General features: G+C 40.6%; 1 protein-coding gene across 1 annotated transcript in view; it reads right to left on the bottom strand.

Moving 5' to 3' along the window:
• The window catches only part of col16a1 (collagen, type XVI, alpha 1), a 72,685-nt gene that overhangs the window by 3,296 nt on the left and 53,340 nt on the right, over positions 1-16,049 (bottom strand). Inside the window, exons 43-70 of the mRNA XM_073463506.1 lie at positions 15,908-15,961; positions 12,921-12,977; positions 12,685-12,804; positions 12,393-12,434; positions 12,226-12,297; positions 11,905-11,949; positions 11,209-11,253; positions 8,919-8,972; positions 8,773-8,826; positions 8,583-8,636; positions 8,443-8,487; positions 8,276-8,329; positions 8,158-8,193; positions 7,188-7,250; positions 7,033-7,104; positions 6,890-6,943; positions 6,700-6,744; positions 4,414-4,458; positions 4,132-4,185; positions 3,920-3,973; positions 3,765-3,815; positions 3,041-3,130; positions 2,866-2,901; positions 2,706-2,750; positions 1,060-1,254; positions 776-839; positions 459-635; positions 263-340 (exon numbers count right to left, since the gene is read on the bottom strand). Of these exons, the coding sequence (XP_073319607.1) occupies positions 263-340; positions 459-635; positions 776-839; positions 1,060-1,254; positions 2,706-2,750; positions 2,866-2,901; positions 3,041-3,130; positions 3,765-3,815; positions 3,920-3,973; positions 4,132-4,185; positions 4,414-4,458; positions 6,700-6,744; positions 6,890-6,943; positions 7,033-7,104; positions 7,188-7,250; positions 8,158-8,193; positions 8,276-8,329; positions 8,443-8,487; positions 8,583-8,636; positions 8,773-8,826; positions 8,919-8,972; positions 11,209-11,253; positions 11,905-11,949; positions 12,226-12,297; positions 12,393-12,434; positions 12,685-12,804; positions 12,921-12,977; positions 15,908-15,961 (1,855 nt within the window). The remainder of the gene's footprint in view (positions 1-262; positions 341-458; positions 636-775; positions 840-1,059; positions 1,255-2,705; positions 2,751-2,865; positions 2,902-3,040; positions 3,131-3,764; positions 3,816-3,919; positions 3,974-4,131; positions 4,186-4,413; positions 4,459-6,699; positions 6,745-6,889; positions 6,944-7,032; positions 7,105-7,187; positions 7,251-8,157; positions 8,194-8,275; positions 8,330-8,442; positions 8,488-8,582; positions 8,637-8,772; positions 8,827-8,918; positions 8,973-11,208; positions 11,254-11,904; positions 11,950-12,225; positions 12,298-12,392; positions 12,435-12,684; positions 12,805-12,920; positions 12,978-15,907; positions 15,962-16,049) is intronic.

Raw genomic sequence — 16,049 nt, 5'->3', positions numbered from 1 at the left:
AAAGCTATCTGAACTCTGTGATGATTTAAGATTATCAGATGTTGATTTGGGTGTTGTGAATTAGACAGATAATTATAATCAAGGCAGTTTAGGAATGATGAAACATTACTTTCATAATGTTGGCAATTTAGTAATCAAAAGCAAATGCAAACTTTTTAGTAATTAGCATTATTTCTGAAAATCTCTGCCAGAGGGGTTTAGCATTTAGTGTGGCTTGCAATTGTACATAAAGCATTTTGCATGGACCAGTGTGGTACTTTACCTGGTGCTCCAGGAGGTCCTATATCTCCCATCTCTCCGATACCCTTATCTCCTTTTTCTCCATGTGGTCCTCGTGGTCCTACAGGCAGAGAGACACACACGTTAACCACTTGACAGTTCAACAGTTCACAGTTAGATAGTGACAACACTTGCGTCACTTTCATGATGCTTGAAAGATTATCGCTGACAAGGCTCACCTGGGGGTCCTTGGCCTCCTGGCCGGCCTTGTCTACCTATCTGTCCTGGGAGTCCAGGTGCACCTGGGTTCCCGGGTACACCTGCCGTTCCGTCTTTCCCTGGGGGCCCAGGTCTACCTGGGGATGCCACCATCTCTACTGGCATCTGCATGCGAGACATGTAGTAGGCCATTCTCTCTGGGGAGGGGAAACATGCGATAACAGAAATCCAGAAATGGAACAGAGATGTGCATCTGAAGAGAAAATGTTGCTCTAGTCTACAAAGTCTCAATCTCACATAACAATATGCATTTCCAGAGATTAGCACATGCCCTCACCATCAAAGATCTTGATGACCTGCTGGCGGATGAAGTTCTTGATTTCATCATAATTGACTACAGCCTGTTTAAGAACAGAGAAACAAAGAGGAAACACAAAAGGGCAAACATTAATTAAAGTAGATAATGAAAATATTCATTATTTAGAAGAGCAGATGGAGCCAGTGAGCGCCTTTGGCCACTATACCGTGTGTCATCGCCTCCTGGATACTGCATTGGATGGAGCGGATTAAAAGTTAAAGCTATAGCTGCGGTGAGGTAAGTGCAATGAAACTGAATCTCACATCATTTCCTGGTGACCCTGGAGTTCCTGGGAGCCCTGCGGCGCCCTCAGGGCCGGGGCTTCCCCTCTCTCCTCTGGGTCCGACTGGGCCAATCATGGGCTGTGCGTCCTTGGAATGGTAACCTCCCCCACCAGGGGGCCCTGGTCTACCTCTCTCTCCTGGAGGACCCCTCTGGCCTGGGGCCCCTGGCTCACCCTGGGAAATAGACACACACAGGTAATATTAGGAGATAAAAGACAATGTCAGTCACGTTACTTGTTGCTTAGAGAGCGGATAAAAAGTTTTACTTGAATCTTTGGCATTATCCGCGTTTATCGCTTCTTTAACTCACTATTATACTTGCTCATCTGATGTTTCCCCAGAAGTTATAGCAACAGGTGACCCAATGAAACGCAACGTTAACTTGAATAAAATTCCAGATTTCTCTGGATTGGAAACATTTTGGATAATGTAAGTACCCAACACAACAAAATATACTAAAAGGTTTTGGACACTTTATTGCAAAAATGTTGCATATAATCTTTAAATATGAAGCTAAAGCTAGAGGATGTTAGCTTAGCTAAAGGCTAAAACATTGAAACAGAGGTAGAAATGTAAAAAAAAAATCCACCTATCTCGACCTCTAAAACTCACTACTTCACACAGTTTATCTCATCTGTTTAATCCATACAAATTCTTAGTGTGAAAACAACAAGTTGTGACTATCTTTTACTGCTGCTACTCTTTATGCTAAACTAAACATCTCCTAGCTTTCTTCTCCTCCAGAGGAATGATAGTGGTATCAATCTTTTCATTTAACTCTCAGACACAAAGCAAGCTGTTCACTATCACGCTCTTCCTTTTCTGTTTTCATCTGTTGCAGATTTTGAGACGCATGTCAAGATTATTATCATCCCCATTTCAGACGAAGAAGCAGCCGCAGTAGCCTCATAGACAGCTTTTGGCTGCATCTATATCTATTTCCACACAACCCACCATTCGGGTTGTTTAAATACACTCAAAAAAACAGCCTTACTGCATTAGCGACAGTGATTTATCGAGGACAAAGCAGCCCATAATGGACGTCTAATGTTTACACGTCACCGACAGACAAGCGGCTCTTGAAATAGAGAGGAGGGAGAAGAATAGAGGAGTCCGTTCTTGTCTTTCTCCTCTGTTCTCCTCTTCTGTGCAGCTAAAACCCTGACAATGCCATCCTGTCAGCGTGACAAATAGCCTCATCTAGCATCTCCCCTCATGCTTAATAGCATTATCCCAGAGGCAGGGAATAACTTTATCACTGTATCCACCTACAGTACTGTAAGCCTGTGTCTAAGGAGAGATCCAACAGGCTCTGCAGCTACAGAGGGCTAGCAGACAGTTGGCTTGAGAGGGGTGAAGCGAGGTGAGGAGGAAGAAGGGCGTCGGTGGGTGGGTCGGAGAGTTAGTGAACTGATGACTGTGTTAAGTGCGGGTGCTGAGAGGGCAGAAATGGAGAGTGCAAGTGTGTTCAGCACCACTAGCCTCAGTCTCCCTGAGCTAAAGGGAACAGAAAAAGGGTGCATCGCGCCGAAATCAGATGGTCTGCTGAGGTAATGGATGATTGATGCTCTGCCCGGCGACACACACTCACATAATATACTGTACCACCCTGAGTCAACTCTTACTTTTTGACCTGCCGCCCCGCTGTCCCCTTGTAGACCTGCGGCTCCCTGTCAAAACAAAGAGAGAAATATTCATCAGAGGAATGAATTATACACATCGCCACATCCATCGCTCTCCATTACACTTTAATGGGGACAAACACCACACCCAGACATTACTCACATCTTTACCAGCAGCACCGTCATTGCCTGGCTCGCCCTTAAAGACAAAGTCAAAGCAGGAGAAAAAAGGTTAAGTGAGATATATCGGTGTGGACGCAGCTTGAATGATGTTTCATTTAATTTACGTGGTTTCGGAGGACAAATTTGGAAGTCAACAAAGGTTGAGAGGTACTAACCATGGGACCTGGGTGCCCGGGTGGTCCAGGGGCTCCTCCCATCCCTGGGAGACCTCTCTCACCGCTTTGGCCCTTATCTCCTTTTATACCCTACAGAGGGAAGATGGAGAAATCAGATTATCTTCTATTGTTTGCACTCATTGGTTATTAATAGATCTGATATTCATATTTCTCCTGCTGTCGGTGTGTTTTTGCAGATAAAATGAATTAATAATCTGAATCTGCAAAGAAACGAGTGACTTGAGCTATTGAGTAAATATTGTAGAGTAAATTAAACAATGTTTGCCTCCAAAATGCAGCATAGTGGAAGTATAAAGTAGCAGGACATGGAAATACCTACCTTTGTGCTTAAAAAAGTACTACAGCACAACAAATATCTGGTATTGGTCCCCTTAATTTCTAATAATTGGTATCGGTATCCGCAATGAAAAAAACATATTGGTTGATCCATAAAATCAAGACACCATATCTTGTCTCTGATCATATATTTTCTTTTTTCACCATGTAATAATTTACTCTAATCATAATTCATGCAAGTATTGTTTGTCATGCTCAGTGCTCAGTATTTACTGTTTTTCATTCTTATCTCCAACAAGCATTTGGCTACAAAAACAAACTATTTCTCCCTGGTGAATGTTAACTAATCAGCTTTCCAGATTTAATATTACCAGGTCCCTTTCCTGTTGATTAAAAAGTATGATGGTGCTCAGAGCATTTCTCTTACCACTCCTGATGGACCAGCAGGTCCTGGTGGTCCAGCTGGACCTGTAGAACCCTAAAGCGGAAAGTAAACACTCACATTATTCAGATTTTACACACTAACATACTACAATGTCAACAGATTATACACGCATGAGGTGAAAAGTGTAGTGAACTTACAACGTGGCCGGAGGGTCCAGGTCGTCCCTGAGGTCCTGGGATGCCGGGATCACCCTGGAAAGGTCACAGATTGACCTTTAGAGAGCTCCAGGGTTACACTGACTATGATATATATATGTACACTTGCTTTGGGCTTGAATGCAGATGACAAATGTGCTTTCTAATCTTTATCCAAATCAACTTGGGGTAACTATGGAAAGCAGAATACTCACATCGTGACCTGGTCTGCCTGATGATCCAGGCGGACCTGAAGGTCCAGCTTCACCCTGAAGGTAAAATGAGGAAACATGAGTATAATGCATCACTCTTTTGCTAGTGGAGACTGAAAACAACAAGACAGCACAGTACTAAAACCCACACTTGAGTCATGACACTTTTCATAATTATCAGTTTGATAAAACAACTTGGTTTAATGCACAAGCAACAGACAGCAACTGTACGTTGACAAACAGACAGAGATGGTGTGATGGTACAGCAATGAGTTGTTGGCTAACCTTCTGTCCAGGGAAGCCAACATGGCCAGTTTTCCCTTTGAATCCCTGAGGAGAGACATCAAAGAGAATGAGATTGGTACAGTATCAAAATTCACAAAGTCGAGGCTGCCAAAGAACGGGCAGACGTGTCTTTGAAATCCTGAACACCTGCTCTCGGGTAGAACACAAACTGAGATACAGAGTATGAGTGAGGGAAATAAAAAGGAAAGAGAGGCAGCTACTCGTTGCCTTGCCGAAGCTGACAACAGTGTGTGAAAATCACTATCTCTGCTGTGTTGATATACAAGACAGAGAGTTAGAGAGATCTTAGAAGATGATAGAAGGCTTGGAGGTTCCAAACGGGGTCACATCACCAGCGATATCTGCAACATTAACAAGACTTAACAATGACTGCACATAACAATGCACACACACACATATATATATATACAAATTCTACACATATGCATTAATTTTAAATTCAAAATGCAGGTCAGAATCCCAAGAGCACAAAATATTCATCCATCTCTCCATAAAGAGCATGAGATAGGCTTTCAGTGAGAAAGGTTTAGTCATGCAGGCTGATTTGCATACTAGTTTGCTGTTTGTGAAACTGAAGGTGAGCCATGGTGATGCAATTCTAATGCACTGTATAAAAAGAGTGCCTTCCAGATTTGAACTACCAAAACAAGCTACTGTTGGTGAAAAATGATGAGGGCATTGCTGATGTGAATGTTTGGAGGAACACAGAAGTACGTTTATCTGAAATGATTCCATGTTTCAAAGCCATGCCACAGTAGATGCTCCATGACACAGCACTTAGACTTTGTGCTTATTGCTAACACATCACTGTGTAAAATTTTAGCATGCTAGCATCTGTTAATTAGCACTGAACACAAAGTACTTCTGAGGACGATGGAATGTCATTAATTTTGCAGGTGTTTGGTCATAAACCAACGTACCAGACAAATTAAAAATCTGATGATGGCACCAGAGGAAAAGTTCAGGGTTCAGTAAGTTGTTACAATTAATCCTGAGGGGGACATGAATGTCTGCACCAAACGGCAATCCATCCAATAGTTGCTGAGACAATTTACTCAAAGCCACAAATGTGAACCTCATGGTGGTGCTAGAGGGAAAGTCAGGGGATCACCAAATTCATTACAGTACATCATCCGGCCGACATTAATGTCTGTGCAAGAATCTGTGCCAGTCCCTCAGTTACGGTGAGATCATTTAGACTGGATAACTGAAAACTTTGACCTGCTGGTGGCATTATAATAAATGTCAGGGGATCACCAAAGTGCTTATGATACATCCTCTAGTGACCATGGTTATCTGTACCAGATTTCATGGCAACCCATTTAACAGTTCTAGATATTTTAGTGAAATATGATTATGGTGCCATGGGAAAAGTGGGGGATATTAAAGTGATCAATATTCATCCTCAGGGGAAAATTAGTGTAGGTACAACATTTCGCGCCAATCCATCCGGTAGATGATGAGATATTTCACTGGTTAAGTGAAAACCTGCTGGTTGAGGAAAAGTCAGGGAAGGTCAGTACGAAACATCCTCTGGGGACCATGAAAATCTGTAGCAAATTTAATGGCAATCCAAACAATACACATTTCAGTGTAAGTCAAACATCTAAATATGGTACCATAGGAAGAGTGGGGGAACATTAAAGTGATCAGTATTTAACCTCCAGGGACAATGAATGTATGTACAACATTTTGAGCCAATCTATCTGGTAGAAGCTGAGATACTTAACTGGTAAAGTTAAAACCTGTTGGTCAAGGACATTCAGGGGATCAGTAAGGTCAGTACAATACACCCTATGGGGACCATGAATGTCCGAATCAAATTTCATGTCAATCCATTCAAAAGTTTAAGACCTTTTAGTGAAAGTCAAAAATCTCAATCGGATTATGGCAAAGTATAGAGAAAGTGGGGGAATATTAATCAGTAAGGTTAGTACAACACATCATATGGGGACCAAGAACATGGGTACAAATTTTCATGGCAATCCAACCAATAGTTATCGAGATATTTCAGTCTAGTCAAAAGTGGGTGATGAACTGAACAACCTAACGATAGCCATGCTGAAAAAAATCTCTGTATGTGTAACTTAACGAAACAGATGTAAGTGCAAATGGTTAACATACACTTTATTACATATTATTACATTTTTGGATTGCATTAACTATTTGGGATATACACAGTAGGCTGTACTTCTCATGTTGTTTTCCACAATGGATATATAGAGAATCAAATGAGGTCATGTAGATGTCAGAGGTTATACTCACTGGGATTCCTCGTGGTCCTGCTGGGCCTGGAGGGCCTGCTTCACCCTGATAACGAAAAAACAGCCAGCGCCAAAGGTCAACTATTAGATGGATGTCTTAAACTATACTATATAACATCTCTTCAGTATGTGTTCGGATATTCAGCTTGTGTGTGTGCATGCCAACCATGTGATGCATGTGTGTAACTTACCCGCAACCCTGGTTTCCCATCTTTTCCATCCAATCCCTCGATACCGGGGGGGCCCTTTAATTGCAAATACACAGTGTGATACAGCATACAGTTTATATTGGAATGGGTGACACATAATATGCAGAAATATAACATGCAAATACCATCAGCCCTGGGGAGCCTGGTGAGCCTGGAGGTCCAGTTGATCCCTGAGAGCCTTGAGTGCCATCGTTACCCTTTGAAAGTAGCGATTGTCAGTACAGCAAATGAGAACTTTGGATGCTAATTAGAAACAGGTAAAGTTTTGATTTGTACTCACTTTTTCACCCTTGAGCCCAGCGAGCCCCTCTCTTCCAGTTTTGCCAGCAACACCTGGTGGACCCTACAAATTCGCACAGAAACAAACAACGATCGCTCAAACTCTTCCAAAGACAGGAATTCGTCATAAAGAAATTAAAGGTAGGCATCAGCTATTCTGATCGATGATACGCTCTCTCAGAGAGAACAGGTTGTTTTGTCTGCAACAAGGTCACTGTCTCGAGATTCTGAGAAAAATAAGGGGATTTATACACAACACAGTATGTCTTTCTTAACTTTATATTATAGCTTATATTATCCATATTGTATATAGTGTAATATTGTATGGGAAAATAGGTTTCAGACTTATCTGTACAAAATATTGCTGCTGCAGAAACAGTTTATTAGATTAGCAACTTTTTTCAAAGCTGTTGTACCAAATGCACCCCACGTCCTTTTTTAAGTTGCAGTTGTTGACTTTTTTTTGACATCAACATTCTTCAGGTCTGCAACTTTTTCTCTTAAGTGAGATATATGAATACAGATTAATCTTATAGTTTTCAATATTGTGTTATTGATAATCCCATAATATCCAACTAGAGAGGCTAAGAATCTTCATCTTTCTTTGTATTGACCATCCCGTGGTCTGACTTATATCACGTATATTGTGGGGTTATCTTGTGGAATGAAAATGTACATTTAAAGCAACATTATGTAACTTTTTTACCTTAAAATAACAGCTTCATAATCATTTTGATGGTACAGTGTCTTGCAATAGGGAGAATGGAGTCACAGCCACTCCCCCACCATCACTTGTTTATGCACTATGTAACTTCAGTGAGAGGGTAGGATCACAGCGTTACACACGTTTACTTCAACATACAAGTTTTCAACACATAACATTGTTATGATGTAATGAGACATGTGCATTTATATTTCCTTCATGTGTTTTGTATTCATGTATGTGAAACAAAAACGAAGCATTGACATACTGGTGGTCCTGGGAAACCTGGCTGTCCTTGGAAACCCTTGAAATATAAAAGAGTAGCATATGATCAGTGTTTCATTTGTTTATAATGGTCATATTTTTCTATTAAGCGTTATACATACCTGATCCCCTTTGGGACCAGCAGGCCCTGCCGGTCCTGTGTCTCCTTTAATGCCCTGCAGACACAGAACAGCTCACATTATTCTCAGTTATGAAGTCTGTGATGATAAATGAAGAAGCGAGGCTCTAAATATTGCTTATAGAACTAAATTTATGATGAAACACTGACCGGTGAGCCAGCCTGTCCTTGGTACCCAGGGCTACCAGGAGGACCCTGCAGAAGGGCAGGAAATGTTAGCCAGTGATATATAACACTAGCTGGAGATTCATTTATGTGTGTTACGTAACAGTGATGGTGTGATGACTTACTGATTCTCCTTTCTGACCACTGCTTCCTGAGCTCCCACGCTCGCCCTTCAGTCCCTGTCAAATACATATAAACAGTTAATCAATGTCAGCTCACATACCAGTGTGACCACCTGTCCATCCATCCATTAAAGCTGTCAGATTGTTGTCAGACCCATAGTTCCTTTATAATGAGGCGGTGAGAGTCACTTACAGGCAGTCCGGGCGCTCCCATGGAACCTGGATACCCGCTCGTCCCCGAAGGGCCCTGAGGTAAGATCATACAATCAATCAAACACGGAGGGCGGTTATTTTTCCTACAGGATGTAATTCCAGGGAATTTGATTGGCAGAAATGTACCTGCTCGCCCTTCATTCCTTGGAGGCCGGGTGACCCTCGCTCACCCTGCTGACCCTGCGGATGATGGAAGCGAGGGATGATTAGAAAATGAAGGGGAGGATGTGATAGGTATGTCAGGGAGAGAGAGTCTCCCCTGGTGGAAATGAGCCAAGGACAAGGCAACTCAATATCAAAGAGAGGAAACAGCTAACTGGCTTGTTCCATCTCCCCCTCAGGGACTGTCTACATTTGATTTTGTCCTCTGCTCTACACCTCTACGAGGATGACTTCAGGATGGGGATTTAGGTCTGTGATGGTGATATCCAGAGGCTGAACATTCCCCGCTCAGTCCATTGGGTTGGTGAATTCATTTTATTTATTTTTTTTCCCTCCAATGATACAGATGTCCAAATGTTGCATCCTTCTTGAATGGGGGTATTGTGTTGCAGATTCAGATGCACATTTGACCAAAGCTGCAGACATCTTGACTTAGTTATGTTTCTCTTTCAGACCACACAAAAGACAAAGAAAAAAAAATGTATTGGGATCACATTACACACTGATTCCCTGATGTATCGAAAACCTTTATTTCTCACTCTGTAAATTGAATATTGAATGGTGTTTTGGCATAAATATTAATATGCATGTGCAAGTGTGCTCTGTTGCCGGGCAACAGCTGCTGTAAGCGGAAGACAGATGAGTGCTGGAAGAAAAGAAAGAAGTTTTTTTTTAAAAATGAGAATGTCATTGGAAGCTTTTAAAAGTGGGGGACTATTATTTTATAACGTTGGCATCTGAGAGCAATCATTTCACTTGAATTGTCTTTTTTTAAATAAATAAAAACGAACTTCAAAAAATGCTAAGAATATCACTGTGAGATTAGATTTAGCGGTATGATTGGTTATTAGAATGATTACTGAGGGTTGTAATTTAGAGAAAGTAATTACAAATTCATCATACTGAGGAGAAACTAATTAGTAGCTGATCATTGTGAGTAACTTCCTCACCACTGAATATGAGTAATATATTCAGCGGCAGGGTCCTCTCCCTCACAAACAGTCCAAATGGACACACACAGCAGAAGCTAACACCTGCCATAAAGTGCTGCTACGCCGCAAATGGATTCCACGCAGCGCTCACATGGCTCATCCATTTAGCATCTCTATTCTCCGAAAACAATAAATCTGTATGAGGAGGAGGAAGAGGTGGAGGGCGGCTCTGTCTGCACAGCAGTCCCACTCTCCATCACTTAGACGGGGGAATAATTGAACAACCCGAGAAAGAGACAAGCAAACCGTTTCCTCATCTGAAATAACTTTTATTAAAGAGCTGCAGAGAGCGGCAGGGAGGACGCAGAGATGGCACAGACAGTATAATCAAGGGGGGCTTGATTGAAAAGTGAGATGATGTGTCTTTCAAAAAGCCAAAAAGAAAAGAAGAAAGGAGGAAAAGTAGATTAGATGAAGATATTAAAATCAGAGCTGTAAAATAAGTAAGTATAAGTTTTGTGCTTGAGCAAAATTCTTGTTACAAAGTTTTTGTTACTTTACTTTTTCTATTTACTTCATTACATGTATTTACAAAAAATGTACTTTTACTTTACCACATTATTTGACATCTACAGTTACTGGTTGCTTTTCAAATTATAATCTAATTTGTTAAATATCATAGCGGTTTCCTTCCTTTTTGTAGGAGTTGTTTTCAGTTACCAAAGAGTAATTTCCCCTCTAAACGTCTCAGACGGTTACATTTAACTAACAATCTGAAGCCCGAAAAGCTTTAAATTATCCAATATTTCAGAGGCAAGCAAAGATGAAAGCAAAAAAATGAATATAAACTTGTGTAGCAGAGCTTTATTTTCCCTTTTTCATGCTCAATTAGTCACCTTACAACCCCCAGATTTGTTTCTGTGCCCTTTGGACCTTTGGCCTGACATCTATGTTTAGCATCACTGCACTAAACTGCATATAAATTAGATAAAACTAGCTCCAACTCAAACAGCTACAACAGTGAAATGCAGAGTGCGCACTGATGCATTACTAACAATTAGATAATGTCATATATAATAATGTATTAGTCTGAGAGGGCTTTTATTTGCAGAACAAGTTTTTCTACTTTGATACTTAAATAAATCTGAATATATCTGTACCATCTGTACATATATAATTATTATTATTATTATTGTATTATCATTTTTACATTGTTGTATTAGTGCCTTATTAAACAATCCAAGTCCTTCTTCCATCACAGATTTAAATAGAGTAAGACAAGAAAAAATGAACATGTAGTTGGAAGTGTGAATAAAACTTACAGCTAAACCAGGTGAGCCCTGAGGACCTGGGAAACCAGGTGGCCCCTGTGGAAAGAAAACAGTGAAGGGAAAACTTGTGAGACTTAATTAATTTAAAATCAATTCACACCTACAGTTAAAACAGGCTTCGACTTGTTCCTGCCAATTAAGTAAACACTGCAAGCACTGCAGGGGAGCTAGTGTGTGTTTCTGTCATCAGTATTTAAGAGGGTTTGTGTGAAGTCCCAGTGTGCGACATTTTCACTGAGACCAGTAAGGGGCGCTGTGAAGTCATGGAAAGCTTCAATTACAAGGCCCTCTCAAGTCTCTTCAAATCTAAAATCTTGAGACAAAAACCCAAAGGTGCTGCTCTAAAACAATCATAATAGAAATAAAATGTCATTTTATTCCTTCACAGATGTACTGACAAACTATTGTGTGGCTGTGAGTAGAATTCTCTCTTCAAACATTTTAGCATTTTTAGTTGGAAAAAGTTTTGGAAAACTTGAGCACTGTAGGCACATCCACACAGTAAGACCACCTTCAGAGCTTTCTAGTCTCGCCATTAACAGTACAAAATGTGTCCTAAATCAAACTGTGGCAAAACATTCAGGTTTCTCTACTATAAATAATCTTGATGGGAGTTTAGCTTGAGCCTGGAATGAATCAACAAAAGGCAGATATGTTGCTGAATCCTGAGGTCTGAAGAAGCCTCACCATGTTTCCTGGTAATCCAGCTGGGCCTCTCTCTCCTTGTTGACCCTGTGATAAAGATAAGAAAAATAAAGTTGATCCTAAACTCTGTTAAGTCATTTGGAAATGAGATATAAGAGCACAGCTGTATAGGAAAAAGGTGCTCTGAATTTATAACACAAGACAAAACAAAAAAAGGCATTGCAAAACAACATGGCACAACAACAATTTTATCTCAATTATCTTAATTTCATAATCCCTGGAAGCCAAAATCAGTACTGAAAATAAACTTTGGTTAATTTCCCAGCATTAGTGTGCTCATTAGAAACACAGTCACAGACTCACCGTCTCTCCTCTTACTCCTGGTGATCCAGGTGATCCTGGAATTCCGGGTGTTCCTGTGCAGGATCGGTCACCCTACGAGGCAAAGACATAAAAACACCAGGAATTGTGTACATACGTCTGTGTGAATGTGTGCATGTCCTTGGAATCTGAAAATGATCTCAACTGACCACTGCTTGTGTCGCCTGCTCTCTCTGAAGTCTCTCCAAACACTGGAAGCAGACAAGAGAATAAGTTATCAGAGTAATGCCTCACTGCTGGCATCATGTCAGACTGATAGCTCCTCACATCATGCCATGCAAACTCGAATGCAATGCAAAATGAGGGGTTGCCATCTTGCATTTGTCAAAGCACAACAACAAACAAGTCAACTGTACCATTAGTGACAATATGTATGATTCTGGATACGGAGAATCATCAAGTGAAGCTGAAAATGTTTCAACAAGAAACATCCACTCTCACCCTGTCACAGCTGTCCAAGGGAGTTACACCAGGCTTGCCATCGTCTCCTTTTTCTCCCTTGGCACCAGCCATGCCTGGCACCCCCGGTGACCCTTGGGAACAGCCCTCACCACAGCCCTCCTGAAGAAATACGCACACAGCAGTTTTCATGCAGTTTTCAAAACCGGCATGTCAAAAAGAAAGGAAAGACCAATAAACCCCCATTCCCCAAAACACATTTTTACTCATGAACTTACATCTAAATCCACTGTAGAAGTGGTGTCTTGATGCGGCCGGTCTTGTCCAATGGGGTTCTGCAGAAGGGGCAGGGAGATGGAAAAGTTAATATTCCTTTAATAACTTTTTTGCATCAATGACTATTGATAAGGGAAACTTCAACTGTCAAAACCAGCTCTTCTCTTCCACATTCGACAAACCAAAACAAAGTTTCACAATTATTTCTTTCAAATGCAGTGTTATGGTGTCTTCTTTCTTCTTATGGTTGACAGTGTTAAGGTTTCTTCTTGATCTTCAATCAAACATGAGACTAAATCAAAGGTTTCCTCAAAATTTTATGCAACTTATAAAAAATAAATCTGTCACTAATCCTGTGGGGGATTTTGAGTCCCACACATGACTCAACATGATGAAGACCAGCTGAGTGCTACATATTAATTCTCACCAGGGTATGTTTGTTCATTCACATGGGTGATGGACACTGTTCCTCCATGCAATGTCCAGTTGCACTGTGGATGAATAGGGGACCTACTCGATTAGTAGTACTCATAGCTGGATGAATGGAAAACTAATCAGGTCATCTAAAAAATTAAAAAAGGAGTTTTCGAGGGTTGCAGTTTGACTGATGCCAATTGAGTTATTTTTAATTTCTTACATGGGTGTCTACTAGAAAATGTTCAAATGCTTTAATGTTAAAAAACACATTATTTTTCTCATGCTGCCCATTTCCTGCAAAACTTCTGTTCACCCTGTGCCTGAACACTCCATTTCAGTGCCTGTCTCTCTAAGCAATTATACAATACTTACTTTGTACAATATGGGACCTTTAAGACACAAACACTTTCCAATACTAACACAAATCACAAATACCAAATAGCAAAAAAAACAAACAAACATTTAAATCTGCTGTATTTGTCCTTCTATACAATGGCATTCAATATTTGCATTGCACTTTGCTGAGTCTGTCAGAGTGTTCTTGAAAATCAGACACTTCACTTTATCAACAGCAAAAAACGTGGTACAAACTGCCACAACCTTTCCAAGCAATATGTCTGTGCAGGACCATCTCATTCTGTACACTGTCAGGACAAAATGAATTACTGAGGTGGCAGAATTGAGGACATTTCAGCCCTCACCCAACAGGCCTCCTCAGTTTAGAGCTGAAATTTTGTTTGCACCATTGTACTGCTTCATTTCGTCTCAATTTAAGATTCAATATTCTACAGTGACAGAACATCTAATAGGGACTTACATAAACCCATGTCTACTAATCCTACTAAAATTATAATTTTATAACACATTTTCTTTTAAAATCCAACTTAATTCACACATTAAAATACAGTATCCAAGGCTTATTATACCCTCACTGCACCAAATACAATGTTTACTGCCATTAGGCTCTACAGTACATACAGTAGATTATCAACATGAAGCTAGGATAACCTCAGCACCCATTTCAACTAATGGTTTAAAAACTGCTGTCGACAGTTCCAGCCTGCACCACAAAAGTTCACAATTTAAAGAGCAGACACATAACTGGCTCTGCCCACACACACATACAAACAGACTGGATAAGTGCAAGTACACATAAATAAAACACAAAAACAAGAGACAAATGCCACCATGGAGTTTTGCCGTCTATTTATAGCAAGTTCTGAGATAAAACTGCTAAGTCCGCAAGCCTAATCACATTTACTGTGAAAGGCGATCTGCTCCCTGTCAAAGCAGTGGGACCCTTTCCACTGAGAGAGTCTGTCAATAGCACCTGGCCTGGTTTCAAAGTCATTACTATCCCATTTGACATTGTTCAAACTGGAGCCATTAGCTAGAAAGGCTATTTTATGCTGTGCGCTATTGGCTGTTAATGGCCTTGCTCAAAAGAAGGTTCTCTCTATAATTATATGTCACCGCGCACAATGTTCACTTCTGCTACACTCTAAAGGGATCTGCCAGTTGTTGACTTTGTGATTTCTCTGAGCAACATGCTGTTATGTTTCAAAGACAAAGCTGTTCCTGAGGGTACTGAGAGCTATATTGCTTTGAGTGACATAATACAGAACAATATGGAAGAAAAAAAAGTGCCTTCTTCCAATATTAAGGCCAAACTAAGTCTGGACATGAACGTGAACCTGAGTGCATGGAGTGGAGCGGGTGTCAACCTTCCCACTGCAGTCACACTTCTGATAGGGGGAAAGTAATTATTCTGCAATAGGTTAGAGCTCACATTACCAACTGCTCATTTCTGTGCATCTCTTCTTTTCATCCATGATGCATAGATGCACTCAATTATATACTCTGTGGTCATTTAAACTACTGAGGTGTTGTGCTTAATATGCAATCAATTAACACCATTCTGCAGAGAGCTTCTATAAGATCAGTCTCAGATCCTTTCCAGATTTCTCAAGTGATTTTCCAGGACCTCCATTTCCTCCATTGAACTACTACTTTAATTCCTGTCTTGGAGGTCAAGTTCCCCTTGAGTACTGGCTGGAGATCAGCATTGATGTTCCCTTAATGAAATTAAGCCAGCAGACTTGAGAGAAACAACACTGACAGAAAGGAATCCAAAGATAACTTCACAAAACTCCGCCTCATTTCTCCACTTTGATGTTGTCCTTACAACACTTGCATATGCCTTATGTACACCCACAGAATAATCCATAAATAGATATCAACATTTTATCAACCTCTTTGTAATATTGTCTGACATAAAACCAACTTGTTCTGTGCTTGGTCTATCATCAGCAGCATCCTTTGAATAGTACAATTTCGTTTGATTTTTTTGTCAAGTCAGTGCCAAATTTTGAAGCAAACCATAATCTTTTGTGACTAAATTTGATCCCTTAAATAACAATCTCTGACCTAGGTTACTAAGTAAACTAAGTAAGTACAGTAAATACCAGTTCCTGACAAATCATTTATATATTGCATCATTTATAATAAGGCCCCAGATCACGATCAGAAGATACAAGCCGCCTCTCCTCCTTTTCTCTCTAATTTTACTTACGCTGTATCCAGGCAAACCCGGTTTCCCCGGTATCCCGTCGTTTCCAGGGATACCCTGAAAGAAGGAACTGAGGTTGAACTGATATGTTGCCAATCAAGGGGTAACCACTCCCATCTCCACCAGAGTCAAAGGGTCAGAGTCA

The sequence above is a fragment of the Pagrus major genome, chromosome 3 (genome assembly GCF_040436345.1).
Source record: "Pagrus major chromosome 3, Pma_NU_1.0".
In the NCBI taxonomy this organism is placed as follows: Eukaryota; Metazoa; Chordata; class Actinopteri; order Spariformes; family Sparidae; genus Pagrus; species Pagrus major.
This window is presented reverse-complemented; position numbering and strand designations above follow the sequence as displayed.